General features: G+C 44.4%; 1 protein-coding gene and 1 long non-coding RNA gene across 3 annotated transcripts in view; one reads left to right on the top strand and one right to left on the bottom strand.

The window, feature by feature from the left end:
* SPAG9 (sperm associated antigen 9) overlaps positions 1–24,363 on the bottom strand; it is a 94,112-nt gene that overhangs the window by 51,759 nt on the left and 17,990 nt on the right. For both annotated transcript variants that reach the window (XM_077458767.1, XM_077458768.1), the window contains exons 2-4: positions 15,013–15,133; positions 11,722–11,792; positions 1,250–1,344 (exon numbers count right to left, since the gene is read on the bottom strand). In XM_077458767.1, the coding sequence (XP_077314893.1) occupies positions 1,250–1,344; positions 11,722–11,792; positions 15,013–15,133 (287 nt within the window). The remainder of the gene's footprint in view (positions 1–1,249; positions 1,345–11,721; positions 11,793–15,012; positions 15,134–24,363) is intronic.
* LOC143935127 (uncharacterized) overlaps positions 22,729–24,363 on the top strand; it is a 50,089-nt gene continuing 48,454 nt past the window's right edge. The window contains exon 1 of the long non-coding RNA XR_013263463.1: positions 22,729–23,028. This is a non-coding gene — a long non-coding RNA (uncharacterized LOC143935127). The remainder of the gene's footprint in view (positions 23,029–24,363) is intronic.

A 24,363-nucleotide genomic window follows, 5' to 3' on the forward strand; every position in this document is an offset into this window, starting at 1 on the left:
TCCATCTAAAATGAAAAAAAGAAAAGTTCTTCCTCTAGTTCTAAGTTAGCCCTGGTTCACACTGGTGCTGCTTTGAAATTGTGCTACTTCAGAGCGATTTCAAAGCCTCAAATCCATGCAATCTGCACTGCCGATTTCATTGTGGCTTGCAACTTCATTTAACAGAAGTCTATGCAAGTCGCAATGAAATTGGAAAAAAAAAAAAAAGGTAGTGCAGGAACCTTTCTCATAAATCGCTGCGACGCGAGTTGAGGCATTCTGAGCGGCTCAAATGGGGTGCGACTTTTCATGCGATCTGGAATGATCAAATTATACCTATGTGAACGAGACCCTAGGCTCCATTCACATGCTGCAATCTGGAATCGTGGGGCAATGTGTGATGCACGTTTGGGTGCCATTATCTTTTATTGGCAGCACAAGCACGATGCCATTCTGCGGCGATTGTGGAGTGGCAAACCACACTTTTACAAATCTCACAAAAAGGAGTAGAAGCTTTGTTTCGGATGACAAATGTTTATAAGGTAACCCATGAAGTGAACCCATGAAGTGATTGGGCTGCGCTATGTGTGACACACAAAAGCAAGTGCAAGGCGATTAACTAAAATCTCAAGTGGAAATGCTTGTTCACTACTTCCACAGCTTATTCTCCTTGTACAGTCCAAAACAAATACTTGGTCTTAATTCATAAACTAGCAAAAATGCACATAAAAATATAAAAAAAAAAAAAAAAAAAAAAAAAACACAGGATAAAAGAAACAACAAAACAAGGAAAACAAAATTATTTATTTTGTTATATATAAAATTTAGTTTTCCTTGATTTTTATATATAATATATATATATATATATATATATATATATATATATATATATATATATATATATATATATATATATATATATATATATATATATATATATATATATATATATATATATAATATCATACACACACACACACACACAAAATCACAAGAGTTGGTTGCTAGCAAACAACTACCGTAATAACAATAATAATACAACTAGTAGGTGACAGTGGAAGGGACGGCGTTCTGGAGCGGAAAGGGTGCTTCACGCCGCCTGGCTCCCGACACATTCCAGTCCTGCCTGCAGCTTTTCTGAATCAGCCCCAGCATTGTTATAGGATTTAAATACAATGGCGGTATTCTCTGCCATGGACAAAAGCAGCCTGGGGGTGGGAGGCACACCCCTCCCCCTACCACTTCTCTATTAAACTCGCACTGATCTCACCTAATTCTGTTTTGCATGGAGGATTCCAGTTGATCGGACGACATCAGCTGCTGCAGTTTGGTGCGTTCCAGGTGTTCCATGTAATTATGGATCATCTATTCAAAAATAAAAGAGGATTGTTTAATATTTATGGACATTTCCCCCCCAAGTGAACAAGTATTTAAAGGGTTTATCCATCCAAAAGTGGCATTTCAGTTGTAGGTGGAGTTTGTGGGGTTTCATGAATTTGGCTGACTCCAATGGTAAGATTCATTCCAACACTGATCCCGGCTCTTTAAACGACCCCCTTAGGGCCTTCCAATTCCTTCTGTTACATTGTTCATAATATACAATGCATTCAGCAGGCGTGGTGGGAACCCCTCATAATGGGCACAGCAGGCGTACAGACCCAGGAACTCCACCCAGGGATGGAGGGAACCTCTCATAATGGGCACAACAGGTGTACAGCCCGGGAACTCAGCACAAGGATGGTGGGAACCCCTCATAATGGGCACAGCGGGTGTACAGACCCAGGAACTTGGCCCAGGGATGTTGGGAACCCCTCATAATGGGCACAGCGGGTGTACAGACCCAGGAACTTGGCCCAGGGATGGTGGGAACCCCTCATGATGGGCACAGCAGGTGTACAGACCCGAAAACAGCACAGGGATGGTGGGAACCTCTTATAATGGGCAGGATTGCAGAGCTGGGATCTCAAATTATACGTCACAGGTATGCTGCTCTTCATATGTCTGCGTGATATTACTTTTATTCTAAACAGGTATAAAAATAAAATCATGGGTGAAAAAATTTGTAATTTTATCTACCAGCAGAATCATGCTCCCTGCTACACCCCCCCCCCCCCCCCTTCAGTAAGTATCAGCCCTTGGGTGGCCGATCTCTCACTGCAACCCTGAAGAAGGGAACGCAGATTTCAGATGCGGCCTCCGTTCGATTTTCTCCATCTCCTCTGGATAATCTTGTCACATTTTTGAGCGCTTTTCGGGAGATTTTGAGCATTTTTTGTACACCGTTTTAAAGCGCTTTGGGAGATTTGGCATTTTTTTTTATTAGCCAATAGAGAAAAAAAAATCCATCCATTTCATCAGATGTTATTTCTTTCAGCTTTTTCACTTGCTTTTATTACTATCTATTCATTTTTTACTGTTTTTTTGTAAGGGGCTAAGGGTTAGGGGTTAAAGGGTAAGGCTAAGGGATAATTTATTAGTTTATTTACTTATGATATTATTTATTTTGTTGGGTTAGGATTAAGGTAAGGGGTTAATTTATTATGTCAGGTTTGGGGGTAGGATTAGGAGTTAAAATCAGTGTTAGGATTAGTGGTTAATATTAGTGTTAGGGATATTTTTTTCTTTTTTATTAAATGATCATTTATGCATTTTATTATTTTAAGGAATTATTATAAATTTAAAAAAAGTAACAATAAACCTTTTTTATTATTATTAAAACAACAAGCATGTCATATTTGCCTGCTGTGTGCAAAGCTTTTGCACAGAGCAGCCCTGATCCTCTTCTTCTAGGGTCACCCGTCGGCGCCCCAGGCCCCTCCTCTTCAGTGATTACCCCTATGGAAAGTGGCTTTCCACGGGGGCACCCGTCCGTATTCACTCCTGAGCCGCCCTTTCTGCGTCTATTGACACAGAGTGTGCAGCTTGGCCCAGCCCCCATATCACAACATTTGATTGACAGCAACAGGTACCAATGGCTCCTGATGCTATTAACCTGCCCAAAGAGGAGGGAACACAGCGGCGAGAGCCACTGCTCTTGTGCACGTTAATGGATTGGATAGGCTCAAGTAAGGAAAAGGGGGGGGGGGTCTGGGGGCAGTTGCAGCAGAGAAGGCTTTTCATCTTAATGCATAGCAAGCATAAGCGAGTAAATCCGCTGTTTTTTTTTTTTTGACTTGCAAAGGAAAAGGCATAATGAGCTAGGCAATACTTACCTTAGAACGAGGCCTCGACATCTGGCCCGATCCACGCTGAGGGAGCTGACCTGTTCCCTCGGCGTGTCTTCTGGGTATCGCGGCTCTGGCGCTGAGAGTGGCCGGAGCCACAATATCGTCACTCCCGCATGCATGTGTGCGTGAGATTTCTTTCTGGCAGGGTCCGGCGCCTGCCGGACTTTCGGCCAAGAATCCCCTGTGCGCATGCGCCGCTGCAGTCAGCGGAGCATTGCAAGGGTAATATCTCCTAAACCGTACAGGTTTAGGAGATTTTTTTTACCTACAGGTAAGCCTTATTATAGGCTTACCTGTAGGTGAAACTTATAAAAATGACTATACAACCGCTTTAAAGTATAACTTAGGGCAAAACTTTTTTTTTTTTTTTTTTGGATAGAGAAATGGAGAGGGATTAGAACCCCTGTCAAGTATTTTTGCTGTCTGAAGTAGATTCACCCTCTCTATTGGTACTGGTTTACCTTTATCACTGAAAGTAAAAGATTACCCAAATTTTGGGTTGTCCCCAGAAAAGTAATAGAGGGGAAATCTTCCACTGGGGACACTGGGGGTCCCCTAGAAATTCCCTCAATTTACAGGGATTTCCTCTCACTTCCTGTTTGGCTATGGGAAAGGAAGTGACGGGAAATTTCCGCAGATGGCAAAAAAAGTGTGATGGGTTATAACCCTCTCTAGTTCTATGTATAATGGAAAAAAATAAAATAAATAAAAAATAAAAAAAGGTTTTCCTTATACTTCAACTTTAAAGGAGTTGTAAAGGCAGAAGGTTTTTTTCATCTTAATGCATTAAAAGCCTTATGTGTGTAGCAGTTCTCCTAACACTTACCTGAGGACCCTCTCCGTCCAGCGATATCCACAAGTCTTTCAGCCATACCAGCCAATCTCCTTCATGATTGGCTGACACACAGCAGCAGCGCCACTGGCTCCCGTTGCTGTCAGTCAGCTAACCAATCAGGGGAGATGTGGCAGGGCCAGGGCTCTGTGTCTGAATGGACACAGGGAGCTGCGACTCAGCTCGGGTGCCACCACAGCAAGCTGCTTGCTTTGGGAGGCAATGAACAGGAGGGAGGGGCCAGGAGCACCGAAGAGGGACCTGAGAAGAGGAGGATTCAGGCTACTGTGCAAATCCACTGCAACAGAGTAAACAAATATAACATGTTTGTTATTTTTAGGGGGGGGGGGGGGGGAACGAGCCTTTATAATCACTTTAAGGCTGCATTCACACCTGAGCGTTTTTTACCGCGATTCGCGGCGTTTTTTACTGCGTTTTGTCGCGAATTTGTGCAGGGCAAAAGGTCACCAATGTTAAGCATTGAGCAGATACAGCGTCAAAACGCCCATAGAAACGCCCGTTGTCGCGCTACGCTCGAATCGAGCATTTCCATTAGTTTCTATGGGAATGAAAACGCCCAAATCAGCCCGATTCGCACGACAAAAAAGGGTCCGGAACTTGTTTGAGCTTCAGGCGTAGGGCTTCAGGCGACTTGGAGTGGAGATGTGAACCATCTCCATTGAGAATAATGTATATTTTCCCCTCCAGCGTTTTGTAGCTTCAGGCGTAGGGCTACAAAACGCTCAGGTGTGAATGGGGTCTAAAAGTTAAGGTATACATTTATTTTTTAATTTTGTCGAGTTAGAATTAGGGTTTTTATTTATGTATTTTTTTCTCCTCCATTTCTTCTTTTTCCTTTTTTCTTTAAACATTCTTGTTATCAGCTCTGTAATGCCCTGTGGCAAAATTTTGGTAGGATGCCAATTGGAGACAGTAAAATCTCCCCAACTACGATATATATCCTTGATTGCTATACTTCAGTGATGTTTACTGAGCCAGGAACACTGAATTTATTGGATTTTACATCCTTGTTGTGATTATTTTATGACAGTTATTTGAGCGTGAACGTCTGTATGTTGATTTAAACCATTGAAACAAGAATTAGGGGTTATTAGGGTTAGGGATTACATTTTATTTTTTTATTATTTATGCATTTTATTTATAATTAATTATTATGATTTATTTTTTATTAAAATTGTTGCATTTGAGTAGAAAAATTGTGTCAAAATGCTCTAAAGCGCTCAAATCAAGTGTTTCCACGCATTTCTATGGAACAAAAAAAATAAAAAAAATAAAAAAAGTTTCAAAAACGCACCAATCTGCTTGATTGGAGCTACAAAAAAAAAAAAAAAAGCTCCGGAACTTCTTTAAAGCTTCAGGCAACTTGTAAAGAAGATGTGAACCATCTACATAGAGAATAATGGAGTTTTTTTTTCTCCTCCAGCGTTGTGGAGCTTCAAGCTACAAAACGCTGAGCTGTGATTGGGGCCTAAGGACCTGGTACTTTGCCTCGTCTACAGAGGGGGCTATGATTGGCTGGTCACAGGACAACCAATCGGATCCTAAACTCAGCACAGTACAGTCTGTGCCATCAAGATGTACATTTCTCTTCATTATCTGTATTTATCTGGCTGTGTAGGGAGTGCCAAAATAAAATCAACCACCACCACCCTGGATGTACTATGTACATCCGAAGTCTGAAGGGTTAAAAAAAAAAATAAAAATAAAAATAAAAAGGAAGAAGTTCTCAGTTGCAATAGCAACAAAGAAAAACACACTACCCAGGGGGTTTGGAGAGTGCTGCTCACCCCGGGCGAGCAAAAAAAATGGAACAAATTCCCCCACAGTGGGGTATTTAGGCAGCAACAACAATAAATGTATAAAAGTATGATGTAAAAAATTCTATATTTATTAATATAGAAAAATGTAGCACATAAGTTAAAACATGAGCTCCACTAAACAAATAGAAAATCAAAAATAAATAATAAACAATGGATGTACACTTGCAGACATGACTATTACAGACACTGTACAGGTTTGGCAACGGTGATGATATAGTCCCGACGCATTTCAACCCACTACTACAGGGGTCTTCTTCAGAGAAGTGGTCTGCTATAAAACAAGAATATCATGAATATATATACACATCAAATAATACTTATCTATGGTATGGGTACCTAATAATTTAATATTTATTACCCATCATCATATTAAAGCATTAGGTACCCGTACCATAGATAAGTATTATTTGATGTATATATTCATGATATTCCTGTTTTATAGCAGACCACTTCTCTGAAGAAGACCCCTGTAGTGGGTTGAAAGGCGTCAGGACTATATCATCACCGTTGCCAAACCTGTACAGTGTCTAATAGTCGTGTCTGCAAGTGTACATCCATTGTTTATTATTTATTTTTGATTTTCTATTTGTTTAGTGGAGCTCATGTTTTAACTTATGTGCTAGACTTTTCTAGATGAATAAATATTGCATTTTTTACATCATACTTTTATACATTTATTGTTGTTGCTGCCTAAAAACCCCACTGTGGGGGAATTTGTTCCACAGTTGCAATAGCAACCATGAGCTTGTTACCTTTTTCTTCTGCCCCCTACTGTCCAACTCTTGTAGTGCGCCCCCAATTACCCCCTCTATTGACCCCAGGATGGTGAGCAGAAGGAGAACAGTGAACATCCCTTTTCCGAACTCCTCTGCTGTGTATGAAGCTGGAAGCGCTCCGCTCTGAGCTTTGGCCAATTCAGAGCTGTCAGACTGAAAAAATAAATAAAAAAAATAGGTGCACCGTCGCTAAACTGGCTGCAGTGGAGTGCAGGGGAGACATAAGAGGTCCAATAGACTGCTGATGTTTCTATAAAGAATACCTGTCACCTTCCCAATGCCATCAAATAGGGCCTTGTGAAAGCAATAAATAAAAAAGGTAGCGGGGCTTCCAGATTCCGATAATCCCCCCCGCCCACAGACCCCCACAACCACCAGCCACCACCCATGTTTAGGGCACCTGGCGTGGTTCAGGAGGGGGGGCATGCTCGTTTGTCCCCCTCTTTCCTGACCTGCCGGGCGGCATGCTCGGATAAGGATCTGGCATGGATTTTGGGGGGGAACCCACGCCAGTGATTTTTTTTTTTGGGGGGGGGGGGGGGGGCTTAACTAACCAAGGATGCGGTGGCTGGCTTCCATGCCAGCTCCTTAGCAACCAGCTCAATGCAGTTAATTACTGCATTAAATAATTTTCCGCTAAATTGAACAACTGATTTAGCGCATTTTATTTCCTGCTATTTAACTCTTAGTGAATGGACTCCAAGGTGCTAAATTAGTGTAATATGGTATCCTCAGCACCCCTTCAGACGAGAACAGCCCTTAGTGCATAGGTGCACTAAGCCTCTAGCCTGCCAGCTTTTGTGGAACTACAAATCCCATCATGCCCCTGCCTTTGGGAGTCATTCTGGTAACGGTCAGCCTTGCAATGCCTCATGGGACTTGTAGTTCCAGAACAGCTGGAGGGCCACAGGTTGAGTACCCCTGCCTTAGTGCCAGAATTGAAGAATATGGCATCCCCAGGACCCCTTCAGGTGTGCCAACAGGTCTTTAAGAGTGAATGGAGAACCCATCTACACCAGCTTGATAAATGGGTTAAGTTGAACTGATACCGTATTTCCAAGGAACAAGAGAGGAAAATAACAATGCCAACCTTTATGAGGACAGAGATGTGAAGCTTCAGCCAGTGACAAATACATATTTAAAGCTCAACTCAAGGATCATCCAACCTCCCTGCAGTATGTCACACCTGGGAACTGTCACCACAACTGCACTTTGTTTTTATAATTTTTTACTTCTTTCATGTGTGAAGCTTACTGTATATTAGTACCTTTCACATCATCCATTCCCCGTGTGAGTCTGGCAGAACTTACAATTAACTACGCACGTAATTTACTAAAACTACATGTCCCATGATTCTTTGAGACAAAATTTTGTGGCGTTCTTGGACGATGAAAGGGTCTATGCAAGTTACAGTTCTAGAACTAGAAGGGGTTATTCAGTAGGTGGGACTGGAGCAGATTTGCTGCAAATTGTAAACAGTCGCCCCTTTTATCAGCGTAGAGAAGGTTGATAAATCACCTCTGGACTCTACAACTAAAGAGGGGACGGTAAAGGACACTGCCAGGGGAGGAAGTGGCTGCATGACAACAATCACACACCCGGAAGTCCTGTGTAATGAAGCCCTAATTATGGTTTACATCAGTGGTTGTCAACTTATGAGCTAAAAGGGGGCCTCAAATGTGGCCCCTGACATCACAAATGGGACGCAGATAATGTTCATTTTAGGTCATGCTTGTGAGGACTATCAGAAACCGCAGAGCTAAGAGAGGAAATGAGGCTCAGAGTGTGTGGACAGGATACATTGCTGGCTGGGGATATGCTACAGAAGACAATATGAAACTGGGAACAGGTTACATGAGACTAGTAGAGATCAATCTGAATACCGTAATCAATGTTCGCACTACAAAGTGCCGAGATCTGAGGGTAGCACATCATTACCAAAGGGCCAAATGCCACCCTTGGGCCACAGGTTGGGCACCATGGGTCTATATAGCCTGACTGCAGGTCAGGAAGGCAAATAAAATATTGAGTTGTCAACAAATGCTGTTAAAATATGTTCCACATGGATTATGATTAATTATATACTTTGTAATAAAAGCAAGAAATTTAACAAGGTATGGGACCCGTGGATCGATTATATCTCGACTCCGTAGAGAACTCCAGGATGACCCTTCTCTTTCCTCATCTCCTTTTTTCCCCTTGTGGGTTCCCCCCCCCCCTTCTTTCTCCTCCTTTTCTCTCTTCCTTTCATTACTTGTTTCTTCTAGAAATTTTATACACAATACAGATGACCGCACATGAGGCCTCATACGGCAGTGAGTCCTGAGATTATCTCGGGGGTCGCGACCGGGAATCCCCGCGACTCCGGATCTCTACCATTCTTTACACTTAGTGGTACTCCGGATTATAGTTGGGAGACTATTATTAAACCCCATTGGTATTTAGATACATATCACACATGTTACGTTCGGTTATTGTGATAGATGATGGATATGTATTATGGCCATATATACCTTCTATATCTCTGTATTGTGATGTCGACAAACTGAAAAATGTATTCCATTCTGTCAATGTGTCTGTTCATTCTAGACTTTGTTCTTCTTTCAATAAAAAATATTGAAATATAAAAGATGTTCCACAACAACTGTATGGTAGCCCCTCTGCTCGAAAAAAATAAAAATAAGGTAGAAGAAGGTCAAGATATTTACCTTACCCCCAAGCCTGTGTGCCTAGGCATTGATAAGGTAACTCTGCCTTATTGCTACCTCCTGTGAAAGCAGAGGATCCCAAATTTTGCACAATGCACTGGGGAGGGCAGAGGGTTTACTACATAGTTGCCATATTTAGTGAAAAGTCCATATTAAAGAAGCCTCATTTGTCAAAGAGCCTAAAATAAGGACTGCCTGTGTTGCCCTTAAACACCAACTGCACTGGAAAAGACTGCTGGGAGTTGTACGTTCACCGTGTCCATCTATGAGACTATGTGGCTGTGTTCTGTAGCTTCCAGTGCTTCTCTGACCATCTCATCCCCGCTGCTGCTCTCAGCTTCCAGTGCTTCTCTGACCATCTCATTCCCGCTGTTGCTCTCAGCTTCCAGTGCTTCTCTGACCATTTCATCCCCGCTGCTGCTCTCAGCTTCCAGTGCTTCTCTGTCCATCTCATCCCCACTGTTGCTCTCAGCTTCCAGTGCTTCTCTGACCATCTCGTCCCCACTGCTGCTCTCAGCTTCCAGTGCTTCTCTGACCATCTCATTCCCGCTGTTGCTCTCAGCTTCCAGTGCTTCTCTGACCATTTCATCCCCGCTGCTGCTCTCAGCTTCCAGTGCTTCTCTGACCATCTCATCCCCACTGTTGCTCTCAGCTTCCAGTGCTTCTCTGACCATCTCTTCCCCACTGCTGCTCTCAGCTTCCAGTGCTTCTCTGACCATCTCATCCCCGCTGCTGCACTCAGTTTCCAGTGCATCTCTGACCATCTTGTCCCCGCTGCTGCTGCTGCTCTCAGCTTCCAGTACTTCTCTGACCATCTCGTCCCCGCTGCTGCTCTCAGCTTCCAGTGCTTCACTGACCATCTCATCCCCGCTGCTGCACTCAGTTTCCAGTGCATCTCTGACCATCTTGTCCCCGCTGCTGCTGCTCTCAGCTTCCAGTGCTTCTCTGACCATCTCGTCCCCGCTGCTGCTCTCAGCTTCCAGTGCTTCTCTGACCATCTCATCCCCACTGTTGCTCTCAGCTTCCAGTGCTTCTCTGACCATCTCATCCCCGCTGCTGCTCTCAGCTTCCAGTGCTTCTCTGACCATCTCATCCCCACTGCTGCTCTCAGCTTCCAGTGCTTCTCTGACCATCTCGTCCCCACTGCTGCTCTCAGCTTCCAGTGCTTCTCTGACCATCTCGTCCCCACTGCTGCTCTCAGCTTCCAGTGCTTCTCTGACCATCTCGTCCCCACTGCTGCTCTCAGCTTCCAGTGCTTCTCTGACCATCTCATTCCCGCTGTTGCTCTCAGCTTCCAGTGCTTCTCTGACCATTTCATCCCCGCTGCTGCTCTCAGCTTCCAGTGCTTCTCTGTCCATCTCATCCCCACTGTTGCTCTCAGCTTCCAGTGCTTCTCTGACCATCTCATCCCCGCTGCTGCACTCAGTTTCCAGTGCATCTCTGACCATCTTGTCCCCGCTGCTGCTGCTCTCAGCTTCCAGTACTTCTCCGACCATCTCGTCCCCGCTGCTGCTGCTCTCAGCTTCCAGTACTTCTCCGACCATCTCGTCCCCGCTGCTGCTCTCAGCTTCCAGTGCTTCACTGACCATCTCATCCCCGCTGCTGCACTCAGTTTCCAGTGCATCTCTGACCATCTTGTCCCCGCTGCTGCTGCTCTCAGCTTCCAGTGCTTCTCTGACCATCTCGTCCCCGCTGCTGCTCTCAGCTTCCAGTGCTTCTCTGACCATCTCATCCCTGCTGCTGCTCTCAGCTTCCAGTGCATCTCTGACCATCTCGTCCCCGCTGCTGCTCTCAGTTTCCAGTGCATCTCTGACCATCTTGTCCCCGCTGCTGCTGCTCTCAGCTTCCAGTACTTCTCTGACCATCTCGTCCCCACTGCTGCTCTCAGCTTCCAGTGCTTCTCTGACCATCTCGTCCCCACTGCTGCTCTCAGCTTCCAGTGCTTCTCTGACCATCTCATCCCCACTGCTGCTCTCAGCTTCCAGTGCTTCTCTGACCATCTCATCCCCACTGTTGCTCTCAGCTTCCAGTGCATCTCTGACCATCTTGTCCCCGCTGCTGCTGCTCTCAGAGGAGTTCCTTTGACCATTTCCCTACTTCCCCCTACTGGTGCCCTCGGCTTCCAGTGATCCTGACCATCAAGGCCCCCCTCAAAAACCACGGCTTTGCTCTCAGGATTTAGTATAGTCTCTTCTTTGATGGGAATTGCAGTGGGCAGAGCAGATCATCAGAGGAACTGGGCTATCCCACAGGGACACCAAACATAAAATGAATAGTTGTGGGTGGAGGTCATACTGAACTGGATTGTTAACACAGTGCAGGCCCTGTATTCATGTGATAAAGATGGACGACCCCTACCTCTGAATGTCGCTGGTGGAGGGCGTTATATTCTTTCTTCAGCTCTGCCTCTCTCTCCTCCAAGCGACTAACTGTAAGAATGAATAGATTACTTTTTTTTTCCATTTTATAGCAGAAAAATGCAAACAATAAAAAAACAAAACAAAAACAAAAATGAAATGGAAAAGCTGCTGTGAAACCATCAGGAAAATTGTGCAGAGAAAAGGGCGGTTGATATATAGAATGTGAAGATCTGCTGACCACAGTGAGTAATCAGGGTGTTCTCTCTCTGCAGAAAGGAAACCACATTGGCATAAATTCTATTACCGTATCATTCCAACCCCCCTGTATGCCAGTGAAGTATGGGGCCCATAACCTGCCTGGTCCAATCCACATGTGACTCAAGCCTGGAATGTATTGCATCTGAGATCAGCAGGTCATAGGTGCAATACAGGGCTCTTGAAGGCTGTCAGTGTAAGTTGTCTGCTCGTACAGACAGTTACACAATGACAGGAAGCATCAGTGAACTACCTAGAGTTCAACAACGCCCTGGTCGTTCATCGAGGGAAAAAAAAAAAAAAAATAACGCACACACGGCCTTGCGGGGCTCCACCCACCCAGCTACGCTATTCATTCACAGAGTTCTGTGAACGGGAAAACTACATGTGCCGACATCCTTTGCAGCTGTCGGTACTTGTAGTTCTCCCATTCATTCTGTGGGGGGGGGGGGGGGGGGTGTGGGGGCGCTGCTGCAACAGTAACATATTGCATGTTACACCTTGAATACGGGTGTACCCTATTACAAAAGGTGAACTTATCCTTTTAAAAAGGCGATAGGAAGGGTGTTCAGGGACATTATTGGGGGTAAGGGATAAAATAAAGGGGATGGGACCAGAGCGCCAAGGACATTATCAGGGGCGAAGGGGATGGGAGTGGAGTCCAGGGACATCATCAGGGGTAAAGAATTAAAATAAAGGGGATAGGGCCGGTGGTCCATAGACATTAATCAGGGGTAAGGGGTAATATTAAGGGGATAGGAGTGGAGTTCAGGGACATTTTTGCGGGGTAAGGAGTAAAATAAAGGGGGTGGGACCAGTGGTCCAGGGAGCATTATCAGGAGTAATGGGGAGTGAGGGGAGTCCAGGGACATTATCGGGGTTAAAGCCCAATATTTAGGGGATAGGACCAGATTGCCCACCAAGCCTCCACAGGGTTTTCCTCTCCCAGCGGAACAAGTAAGCACATTTGCCCTGTTCTAGTATGGAGCATGTATTAAGGATCTGATATATATCCAAGATCAGTCCTCTATGTGTGGAGCCTTCTAATATAATCAGTTCAAATGGGGAAGGTGAGGAAAATGGCAGACTTGGAGTCATGGTTGGGCATAGTGTCAGATCTGCAAGTAGCCATAGAACACCTGGCGGGGTGGGTCATGTTTATCTTGGAGTTCAGAAAACGGTAGCAGTTTGGGGATCATCTGGGATCTACGAGGTGTCCGAAATGGAACAGGTTTCGTGATGCCCAGGGCCATGACATCTGTCGGGTAAGGCTAGCAGGCACTTTGGGGTTGCAGAGAAAGGAGGTCAGCAGTGTGTGTGTTTTTTTATTTTTTTACAAAAGGTGAACTTTTCCTTTAATACTATCCCTTACCCCTAATAATGTGCCTGGACTCCTCTCCTATCCCTTTACTATTATCCCTTACCCCTAATAATGTGCCTGAACTCCTCTCCTATCCCTTACACCCAATAATGTGCCTTAACTCCTCTCCTATCCCTTACACCTAATGTGCCTGGACTCCTCTCCTGTCCCTTTACTATTATCCCTTACCCCTAATAATGTGCCTGAACTCCTCTCCTATCCCTTACACCCAATAATGTGCCTGAACTCCTCTCCTATCCCTTACACCTAATGTGCCTGGACTCCTCTCCTATCCCTTTACTATTATCCCTTACCCCTAATAATGTGCCTGAACTCCTCTCCTATCCCTTACACCCAATAATGTGCCTGAACTCCTCTCCTATCCCTTACCCCTAATAATGTGCCTGAACTCCTCTCCTATCCCTTACACCTAATGTGCCTGGACTCCTCTCCTATCCCTTTACTATTATCCCTTACCCCTAATAATGTGCCTGAACTCCTCTCCTATCCCTTACACCCAATAATGTGCCTGAACTCCTCTCCTATCCCTTACACCTAATGTGCCTGGACTCCTCTCCTATCCCTTTACTATTATCCCTTACCCCCAATAATGTGCCTGAACTCCTCTCCTATCCCTTTACTATTATCCCTTACCCCCAATAATGTGTCTGAACTCCTCTCCTATCCCTTACCCCCAATAATGTGCCTGAACTCCTCTCCTATCCCTTACCCCTAATAATGTGCCTGAACTCCTCTCCTATCCCTTACCCCTAATAATGTGCCTGAACTCCTCTCCTATCCCTTTACTATTATTCCTTACCCCTAATAATGTGCCTGAACTCCTCTCCTATCCCTTTACTATTATCCCTTACCCCTAATAATGTGCCTGAACTCCTCTCCTATCCCTTTAATATTATCCCTTACCCCTGATAAATGGATTCCCCTCCTGCCCTCTTTATTTTATCCCATCCCCCGGACAATGTCACTGAACTCCCCTGCTATCCACTTTAAGTTTGTCACCTATGTCGGTAATGTCCCCAAACTCTTAATCTATCCATGGTAACCCATGTTAAATATGCAGCAGGCGGATCCACTCAGTATGGATTTGGAACACAGCGAGGATCAGTGTAGTAGTGTCTGCTACTACTGTGATCCTCCGCTTCCACAGGGATTGGCCAGGCACAGAATATACATACTTATATTAGTCCAAGCTCGACCAATGTAGCAATAAAGTCTAATAGATAGAGATACAAAAAAAAAAATATTTTTATATATTATATATATATATTTATATTTATTTGGAGTTCAGCTTTATAGTCCTAAATTTCTAGCACACCACCAAACCCGGGAGAACTCATTTGCTTTGGGATTGCTGAAATTTATTTTGTTCAGGCAACAAAGCTTGATTTCTTAAAAAAATAAAAAAAATGTATGTATGCATGCATGTATGTATACACACACACACACACACACACTAAAAGAAAGATCTGGGGAAAGAGTAGTAGAAGGACCCAGTAAGCAGTGGCCTCTCTGCACAGCATATACAATATGAATATATCAGCTCGCAGACAGATCACAAGCTACTACAACAGGCACCCATCAGTGTCACTGATGTGCTATTGCCGATACTCAGAGACACTTCACACCATACAGAAGAGCCAGATTTAGGCTTACTTTGATCAGTTGAGTTCTTTGCTTTCAGCTCCAGTTGCCGGATTTGGGATTCCAGATTTTCCACACGAGTCTGAAGCTCCTTCTTATCCTGCTCTTGTACATCTTCAAATTCTATAAATTTCTGCAGAGAATAAAAAATTGCAAATTAAAATATTGGGGAAAAAAAAAAAAGGTGGCAACATGCTAGAAGTGCAGATGGACAAGTGGAAGAGGAGACATGACAGATAAATGGACGGGGGTGGAGATAATTCTAAGAAACCAGTCCCTGCCAGACCTGTGACCACATGGCTGTGCAAAAACACCAGAAATATACTTAAAATATATTTAAAAAAAATGGTAAAATATTTTATATTAAAGTAAATAATCATTTGCAGAAAATGTTGCTCCCCTGGAACATAAAGAATAGGTCTATCTGTAAAGCAGGGGTAGTTGGCAGCAGCATAACCCCAGGACAGTCCCTCCTCTGTACACTAGGGGGCACCTAACTCCTAGCACACAGAGACCTAGGACAAAGTAAACAAAATGTCTAAATGCAAGAATTTTTTTTTTTTCTAATAAATACAATCTGAAAAATAAATAAAATAAAAAAAGTCTAAAGTCAAAAAAGGACCCCTTAAAAAAAAAAACACACCAAGAAATTAAAATCGAATTATTTAATACATTTTTAACTTCCAAAATAAAAAAAAATGCAAAGAAAAAAAATATTTATAAACCCTACTTAAAATCAGATTAAAAAAAAAAAGAAAAAAAGACAAAAAAATAAAAAATAAATAAATCAACCGCTCAGAAGTAAAAACAAAAACAATATGCAGAGCAGTAGCACCCAAATGTCTTGAAAGAAGACCTGTGCTCTACAATCCTACAAAACACAACTGTATTCTGGTAACTGTGTGGGGTTGAGATCTGCAATGAATGTATCAAATAGAATTCCACATGTAATGTATAAAATTTCTCCACATTTACATTCAGACCAATTTGTACAGCAAGAGAGGCAGTTAGAGGGGAGGTAAAAACTAAATAAACACTTGAAAATGTGACCAGCAGCAGAGGACAAGAAGCTCCTTCTGCCACTGTTTACCTGCAGACAGGCTGGGAGAGAGCTGGGTCATGCGACAGCTGAATATACATTAGGAAAAAAGATACTTAGATGTTACTTTTTTTATCTTTAAATTAAAATAATTACAGTGCCATCATCCACAAACAGAAATAGAGGGGACAATTTGCATTAAACAGTGTGGGTTTAGTGTCACTTTAATGGCTTGACAGTTCACTTGAAAGCACAAGCAACTGTGACAGTCATCATTCGTGGCATGTGTTAAATATAACATTACCACTAGTTACACTTTAAAACGTTTTAGGGCTGGTTCACAGCAGATGCAGTATAGTGCAGTTTTATTCTGCATAAAAAAATAAAAATAAAAAAAACACAACAACAACACATGTACAACGTTTATAATGGATTCCAATGGCCTTAGTTCACCCCAGTGCGGTGCATGCCATTGTAATCAACAAAAGTAGAACACGCTGCATTTTTTCTGTATTAGACACATCTGGAATGCGGAAATACGCATCAAAAATGCAGGAGGCAATCATGTCCTCAATTGGGATAAAGAAAAAACAAAACAAACACATTGGAATGCATCAAGAACGCGCATGCAGAAACATCTGGAATGCAGAAATTGTGGCGCAAAGCGACACTTAGGCTCAAGTCAAATGTGTGCGACTCCAAAGTTGTGCAAATTCCAGACTTTGATGCACCTTTTGAAGGGTGTGACTTGCATGCAACTTTGGCTTTGACTGCTGCACAACATTAAGATGCGACTTACATGCAACTTTTGAGAGTCTATGTCACTCAAGTCGCATCAAAGTAGTGCAGGAACTGTTTTAACCGCTTAGCGACTGTCCACCGCAGATTTACCTGACAGTTCCGGGTCTGGGGCGCCACCGGCGGCCCACTCCCGCTGTGATTGGGCGGGAGCCAATGAGCAGATCCAGCAGATGTGATGTCCGCCGGGACCCACCGATTGTTCAGGAGAAAGGCAGAACGGCGGTGTAAACAAGGACGATCGCCGTTCCGTGAGAAGGGAATGTACCGATTTTGTGTTCCTGCTAAGGAGGAACATGGATCTTTACCTTCCCCCAGTCAAAGAACCCCCCCACAATTAGAAAGCACTCCCAGGGAACACATTTAATCCTCTGATCACTCCTGATGTCAACCCCTTCCCTGCCACTAGTACAGTGATAGTGCATATTTTTTTATGAGTCCATCCTCTGCCCATTTCCTCCCAACCCAGCCTGTCCATCCCCTACCCCCCCCCCCCCCAGCTCTTCTCTGCCCTCCTCCAGCACCCCTACATCTCACACACAAAAAAAAAGGCATTAAGCCTCCTGGGGTTTCTAATGAAAATGGTCACAGAGCTCAACAGGAGCAGAGAATTTACGTCATTCCCCTAAGCAGGAAGTGGACAGGATTTGCAGCTACAAAAATGTGATATTTGTCATCCATTCATATTTAAAACACAAATGCTGTTGGAAGAAAGCTTAACCACTTTAGCGCTGGAAGATTTACCCCCCTTCATGACCAGGCAATTTTTTGTGATATGGCACTGCGTTACTTTAACCGACAATTGCGCGGTGCGGAGACGATGTACCCAAATAAAATTAATCTTTTTTTTCCCCCACATATAGGAGCTTCCTTTTGGTGGCATTTGATCACCTCTGCGTTATATTTTTATTTTTTTTTGCACTGAAAACAAAAAAAAAAAAACCGACAATTTTGAAAAATAATAATAAATAATAAAATACACACACACACACACACACATTAAAAATTAATCTTTCTGCTATAAAACATATCCAAAAAAGTTTTTTTTTTTTTTTTTTTTAAATCTAATATCTTAATCAATTTGGGCCAATATGTATTGTTAAAATTTTTGTAAAACAAATCCCAATAAGCGTATATTGATTGGTTTACGCAAAAGTTATAGTGTCTACAAACTATGGGATATTTTTAAATTTATTGTTCTTTTTTTTACTAGTAATGTCGGGGATCAGCGACTTACAGCGGGACCACGATATTGCGGCGGACAAATCGGACATTTTTGACACTTTTTTGGGGAGGAACAGTGACATTAATACAGTGATCAGTTCTAAAAATATGCACCGTCACTGTACTAATAACACTGGCAGGAAAGGGGTTAACATCATGGGGTGATTAAAGGGTTAAATGCGTGCCTAGGGAATGCTTACTAACTGTGGGGGAGGTGCTTATACTACGGAAAGGCAGAGATCAGTGTTCCTGCTCAGCAGAAACATAAGATCACCACATTCCCTTCTCACTGAACGGACGATCTGCCTTGTTTACATAGGCAGACCGCCGTTCTGCTTCCCTCCCGAACGATCATCGGGTGCCGGAGGACATCGAGTCCGCGGGATCTGCCGATTGGCTCCCGGTCTGTTCAATCACAGCAGGAGCGGGGTGGCGGCAGTGCCCCTCAGACCTGGAAATGGAGGATCATGTACTGTACACGATTCTACGTAGAGGAGCCGCCGCCCCGCAGTAAAATGTACACGGGGGGGGGGGAAATCGGCAACAGGTAAAAAAAAATTAAAAATTACAACATTAAAAAATGTGCCCCTTTAAGCTCCAGTAGACTTTCCTTTTGTCTTTCATTTTGAACTGCAGGACAGATAGGAAACAACTATATAGGAAATAAAGACTTTTACTTGAATTGCATCTTCATGCAGCAAAATTACAAGCTTTTTGCTGCGTTAAAGCGGGAGTCCGCCGGGAGTTCCGCCGTTTTTTTTTTTTTTTTTTAAAGCCAGCAGCTACAAATACTGCAGCTGCTGACTTTTAAAACAAGGACACTTACCCGCCCAGCGCGCCCGCGATGTCGGCACCCGAAGCCGATCTCTCGATCGTCTCTCGGGGTGCTGCCGCCGCCATCTTGGGTATGGGAATCAGGAAGTGGAGCCTTTCGGCTTCATTTCCCGGTTCCCTACTGCGTATGCGTGAGTCACGCTGCGCAATAAGGACGGTCCCTGCTGTCTCTGGGATCCGTGCGTTTCCCAGCAGGCAGCGGGGGACTTTCGGAAAAGGGGCGTAGATTCTGCGGAAAGGGGCGTGGCTTCTGCAGAATCTACGCCGGAAGTGGGTGCAGATACCTGTACTGTACAGGTACCTGCACCCCTCTCCCCCCTGAAAGGTGCCAATTGTGGCGCCGGAGGGGGGGGGGGGGGATTCCAATAAGCGGAAGGTCCACTTTAGGGTGGACCTCCGCTTTAAAAACGAGATTCGGGTTATAATCACCTGAACATTGGTCCAGAATCCACCAGATCACATGACCCACAGTCACATGCAACGTGATCAAACACCAAGGACTGGTTATGGCATACGGTAACAATACTAGCAATAAAATAATCTACATTCCCATGTACCTGTTTGCTAAACTATTTAAGCCTCAGAGTGAATCACTTTTCCTACAATCACTATACTGATTGCAGGTTACAAAGTACACTGCTACCCGTTCCTCTGCTATCAGCAAGAGTCACAGCTGAGTTTTCCTGACAAGAAGAAAAAAAAAAAAAAAAGGGTGACGGGCAGGGAGCTCCAGCACACAGCCTGTGATTGACAACGTCAGCTCTCTACTTGTGGGAAAGCGGGGCGTGTCCCTTCCCTCCAATCAGCTCTCACTGAGCTCTGCAGAGCGTCACTTCCGCTCCCAGTCCCCTACTTGGACAAGCTGCATAAATTCTGCACTTTGAACAGTTGTAGAGAAGAGAAGACTGCAGATAAACAGGTACATTGTATGAAGGAAGATTGGTTTCATCTGTAGATCACCTGAGACCAGTCACTTCACTGGGTCTATGGAAGGGGTTACAACCAGTTAAAACTGAAAATAAGATGATTTATAAAAATCCCCCAAAAAAAAAAGGAAACAAAATAAGATTTGTATGCTGCCCTTGAACAGTAAAGCCTTCGGGCAGCTGCCAATATGACACTTTGCTGCAAAGCATACAACTAAAAAAAGGAACAGAAAGAATACATGACCAGCAATGTGAGAATATCACAAGACGCAGCCTTATGACCGTCATACAACACGCCTGGGGCTCCCGGACAGATGGGGAATCACACATGGTTTATGATAAAGAGATAACAAGAAATGAGTCATGTGACCTCCGATATTAGAGACCAAAACGCAACGGTGTCATAAACCTAGCCTATCCGATCACTAGAGACCGGCGACATCACCGAGACCCTTCATATTCATGACAACACAGCCTACAGGATCTCACAAAAGTAAGTACACCCCTCAAATTTTTTGTGAATATTTTCTTCTATCTTTTAATGTGACAACACTGAAGAAATGACACTTGTCTACAATGTAAAGTAGTGAGTGTACAGCTTGTATAAGGGCCAGTTCACACCAGATGTAGTTCCCTTTTTTCTGCACCAATACAGTTACAGTTCCTGGCAGTTTCTGAACTGCATGATGTGAACTAGAGCCATTGGAATACATGGAAAACACGGTGCATGCATTTTTAGTGCACAAAAAAAAAAAAAAAAAAAAAGCACACGGAACTGCATCTGGTGTGAACTAGCAATAACAGTGTAAATTTTCTGTCCCCTCAAAATAACTCAACACACAGCCATTAATGTCCAAACCGCTGGCAACAAAAGTCAGTACACCCCTGAGTGAAAATGTCCAAATTGGGCCCAACGTGTCAATATTTTGTGGGGCCACCATTATTTTCCAGCACTGCCATAACCTTCTTGGGCATGGAGGTCACCAGAGCTTCACAGGTTGTCACTGGAGTCCTCTTCCCCTCCTCCATGATGACATCACAGAGCTGGAGGATTTAAGAGACCTTGCGCTCCTCCACCTTCCGTTTGAGGATCCCCCACAGATGCTTAATAGGGTTTAGGTCTGGAGACATGCTTGGCCACTCCATTACCTTTACCCTCAGCTTCTTTAGCAAGGCAGTGGTGGTCTTGGAGGTGTGTTTGGGGTGGTTATCATGTTGGAATACTGCCCTGCGGCTCAGTCCCCGAAGGGAGGGGATCATGCTCTGCTTCAGTATGTCACAGTACATGTTGGCATTCATGGTTCCCTCAATGATCTGTAGCCCCCCAGCGCCGGCAGCACTCATGCAGCCCCAGACCATGACACTCCCACCACCATGCTTGACTGTAGGCAAGACACACTTGTCTTTGTCCTCCTCACCTGGTTGCCGCCACACACGCTTGTCACCATCTGACACCAAATACGTTTATCTTGGTCTCATCAGACCACAGGACATGGTTCCAGTAATCCATGTCCTTAGTCTGCTTGTCTTCAGCAAACAGTTTGCCGGCTTTCTTGTGCATCATCTTTAGAAGAGGCTTCCTTCTGGGACGACAGCCATGCAGACCAATTTGATGCAGTGTGTGGCGTATGGTGTGAGCACTGACAGGCTGACCCCCCACCCCTACAACCTCTGCAGCAATGCTGGCAGCACTCATACATCTATTTCCCAAAGACAACCTCTGGATATGACGCTGAGCACGTGACCTCAACTTCTTTGGCTGACCATCTTGAGGTCTGTTCTGAGTGGAACCTGTCCTGTTATACCGCTGTATGGTCTTGGCCACCGTGCTGCAGCTGTTTCAGGGTCTTAGCAATCTTCTTATAGCCTAGGCCATCTTTATGTAGAGCAACAATTCTTTTTTTCAGATCCTCAGAGAATTCTTTGCCATGAGGTGCCATGTTGAACTTCCAGTGACCAGTATGAGAGAGTGAGAGCGATAACACCAAATTTAGCACACCTGCTCCCCATTCACACCTGAGACCTTGTAACACAAACAAGTCACATGACACCGGGGAGGAAAAATGGCTAATTGGGCCCAATTTGAACATTTTCTTTTAGGGGTGTACTCACTTTTGTTACCAGCAGTTTAGACATTAATGGATGTGTGTTGAGTTATTTTGAGGGGACGGCAAATTTACACTGTTATACAAGCTGCACACTCACTACTTTACATTGTAGACAAGTGTCATTTCTTCAGTGTTGTCACATGAAAAGATAGAAGAAAATATTTACAAAAATGTGAGGGGTGTACTCACTTTTGTGAGATACTGTATCTATCACTAGAGACCAGTGACATCACCAAGACCCTTCATATTCATGAGAACACAGCCTATCCCGATTGATCCTGCCATGAACGTCCTGCTACAGGCACTTCCATGTTGTAGGGTGACACCACTGTCCCCAATTCACTATTATTCTCTTGTGTTGTCACCGGGTCACACGGACTTCTGAGAGAGACTACAGGCAGCTGTCTCAGAACATATTACACCGGCATGGTCCACTGTTGTCACCATCAGGAAACCACCCTGAGAAATGCAGTGCAGCTACTGTTGGGAGTTCTTGTAGACAGGAAGTGGCTGTAAAGAGGCAGCAGGAGATCAACGTTGAGATGTAAAAAAAAAAAGACAGACAGATTTTATTTATAGAATGTGACAATTGTTAATGATACAATGTGCCTAGAGAAAACAAACCGGCATTCACTTGGGGTTCAGTAGATCTCTTTCCACGGTAGTGACCTGTGCTGGGCAATGTTCTCTTTTAGGCCTCACTGGGTCATGTGGATTGGCTTGCTCAGTAGAGGTGGGATTTGGACAGCGAGGTGAACGTTCGATGACCCCTGCATACGGCTCTAGAAAGTACCAGGGATGCGGCTGGTGAAAGGCTCTCATTGCCCTCCCCCTCCAAAAATCCTTTTGTGATATTGTCTGAGTGAGCGAAAAAAAAAACCCGTCCAGCATTGTCTGCCCCATCACCAGACAGCTGGACCCTATCCGGGGATCTGCCGCTCCCCTCCCGGGACCACCCTGCCCTCTGCTCACACCACCCTACAGCCTCGCCATTCCCAGCTCTGCTCCTGCACGGGCCACACACACCAACCCAACCACAGTTCCTCGAAGGAGGAGATGACGGCACCGCCAACCATCGGAGAACACCTCCCCTTTCCAGGTCAGGTATCTCATCATGTATGACGGTGGTGGGGGGGGGGGGGGGGGCGTCGGAGTTGTGTGTGTTGGGTGGGGGGGCTTTATAGCAATAAAAACCACCAGCAAGCCCCAGGGGCCGACAGCCCATGCTGGGACTTGTAGTCCCACAGTCAGTCTTCAGGCATCTCGTGGAGGAGCTTGCAGACCTCAAAGTGTCAGAAGGTAAGTTGTCCCCCCACCCCCCCCCCATCCTCGCACAGGACCCAAAACCAGCGCAGTCGTCATCCAATGCGATCAAAATATCTCAACTACACGGGGAAATCAGCGTGATTTTTTTTTTGGTACTCGCCGATACCTACCGCAGCCGTTTCGTTTTCACTTCAGCTGTCAGCAATAGTGCAAAGCATTGAAAAGTTATTTACAAATAAAATAAATAGATTTATTTTTTTTATTTTTTTTTATTTTGCACTTTTTCAATGTGAAGTGTGTAAAAATAATCACTAACAAAGCAAACAAAAAAAAAAAAATAAGTTAATTGTTTATCGTTTATAAAAGACGTTTAAAAAAAAATATATATATGTAATGTAAATAAAGCAGGAAAAACAATTAAATGGAGGAGAATAGGGAGTTAATGAAGGCTGATTAGAGTAAATGAAGGGTTTATAAGCAGTTAAACTGAGGAACATTTGTTCATCCCATTGATCTGCAGATGAAGAAACAGAAAGATACAAAAAGAAACAATGTTTCTTTTTATTTTAGTGTTTCAGCAGCTGAGCAACCTTGTTAAAGTGGTTGTAAACCCTTACAAACCACTTTGACCTACAGGTAAGCCTAGATTAAGGCTTACCTGTAGGTCCAAGCAATATCTCCTAAGGCTCGGTTCACACAGGGGGGCGATGCGAGACGACACGACTTGCCGCGCCGCGACCTGCCGCGACCTCAGCGGCGACTTGCAAATGACTTCTGTATAGAAGTCAATGCAAGTCGCCCCGAGGTCGCCCAAAAGTAGTACAGGAACCTTTTTTCTAAGTCGGAGCGACTCGAGTCGCTCCTCTTAGAACGGTTCCGTAGTACAGAACGGGGGCGACTTGTCAGGTCGCGGCACGGCAAGTCGTGTCGCCTCGTGTCGCCCCCTGTGTAAACCGAGCCTTAACCTACACAGCTTAGGAGATATTTGCCAAAAAGACAAGCACTGCTGTCTACGGCGCATGCGCTGTAGACAGCAGCGTCCAGGCGCACTGAGCGTGCTGCTAACGGTGATATGCCACGAGTGGCGGCTCCCGCGGGAGTGACGTCATCGCAGCTCTGTCGAATGACAACGCCGGAGCAGTGAGACCCACTAAGAAGATGGATGCGC

This window comes from Lithobates pipiens, unplaced genomic scaffold, assembly GCF_037356315.1.
Source record: "Lithobates pipiens isolate NorthernLeopardFrog02 unplaced genomic scaffold, aLitPip1_a1.2 Scaffold_28, whole genome shotgun sequence".
In the NCBI taxonomy this organism is placed as follows: domain Eukaryota; kingdom Metazoa; phylum Chordata; class Amphibia; order Anura; family Ranidae; genus Lithobates; species Lithobates pipiens.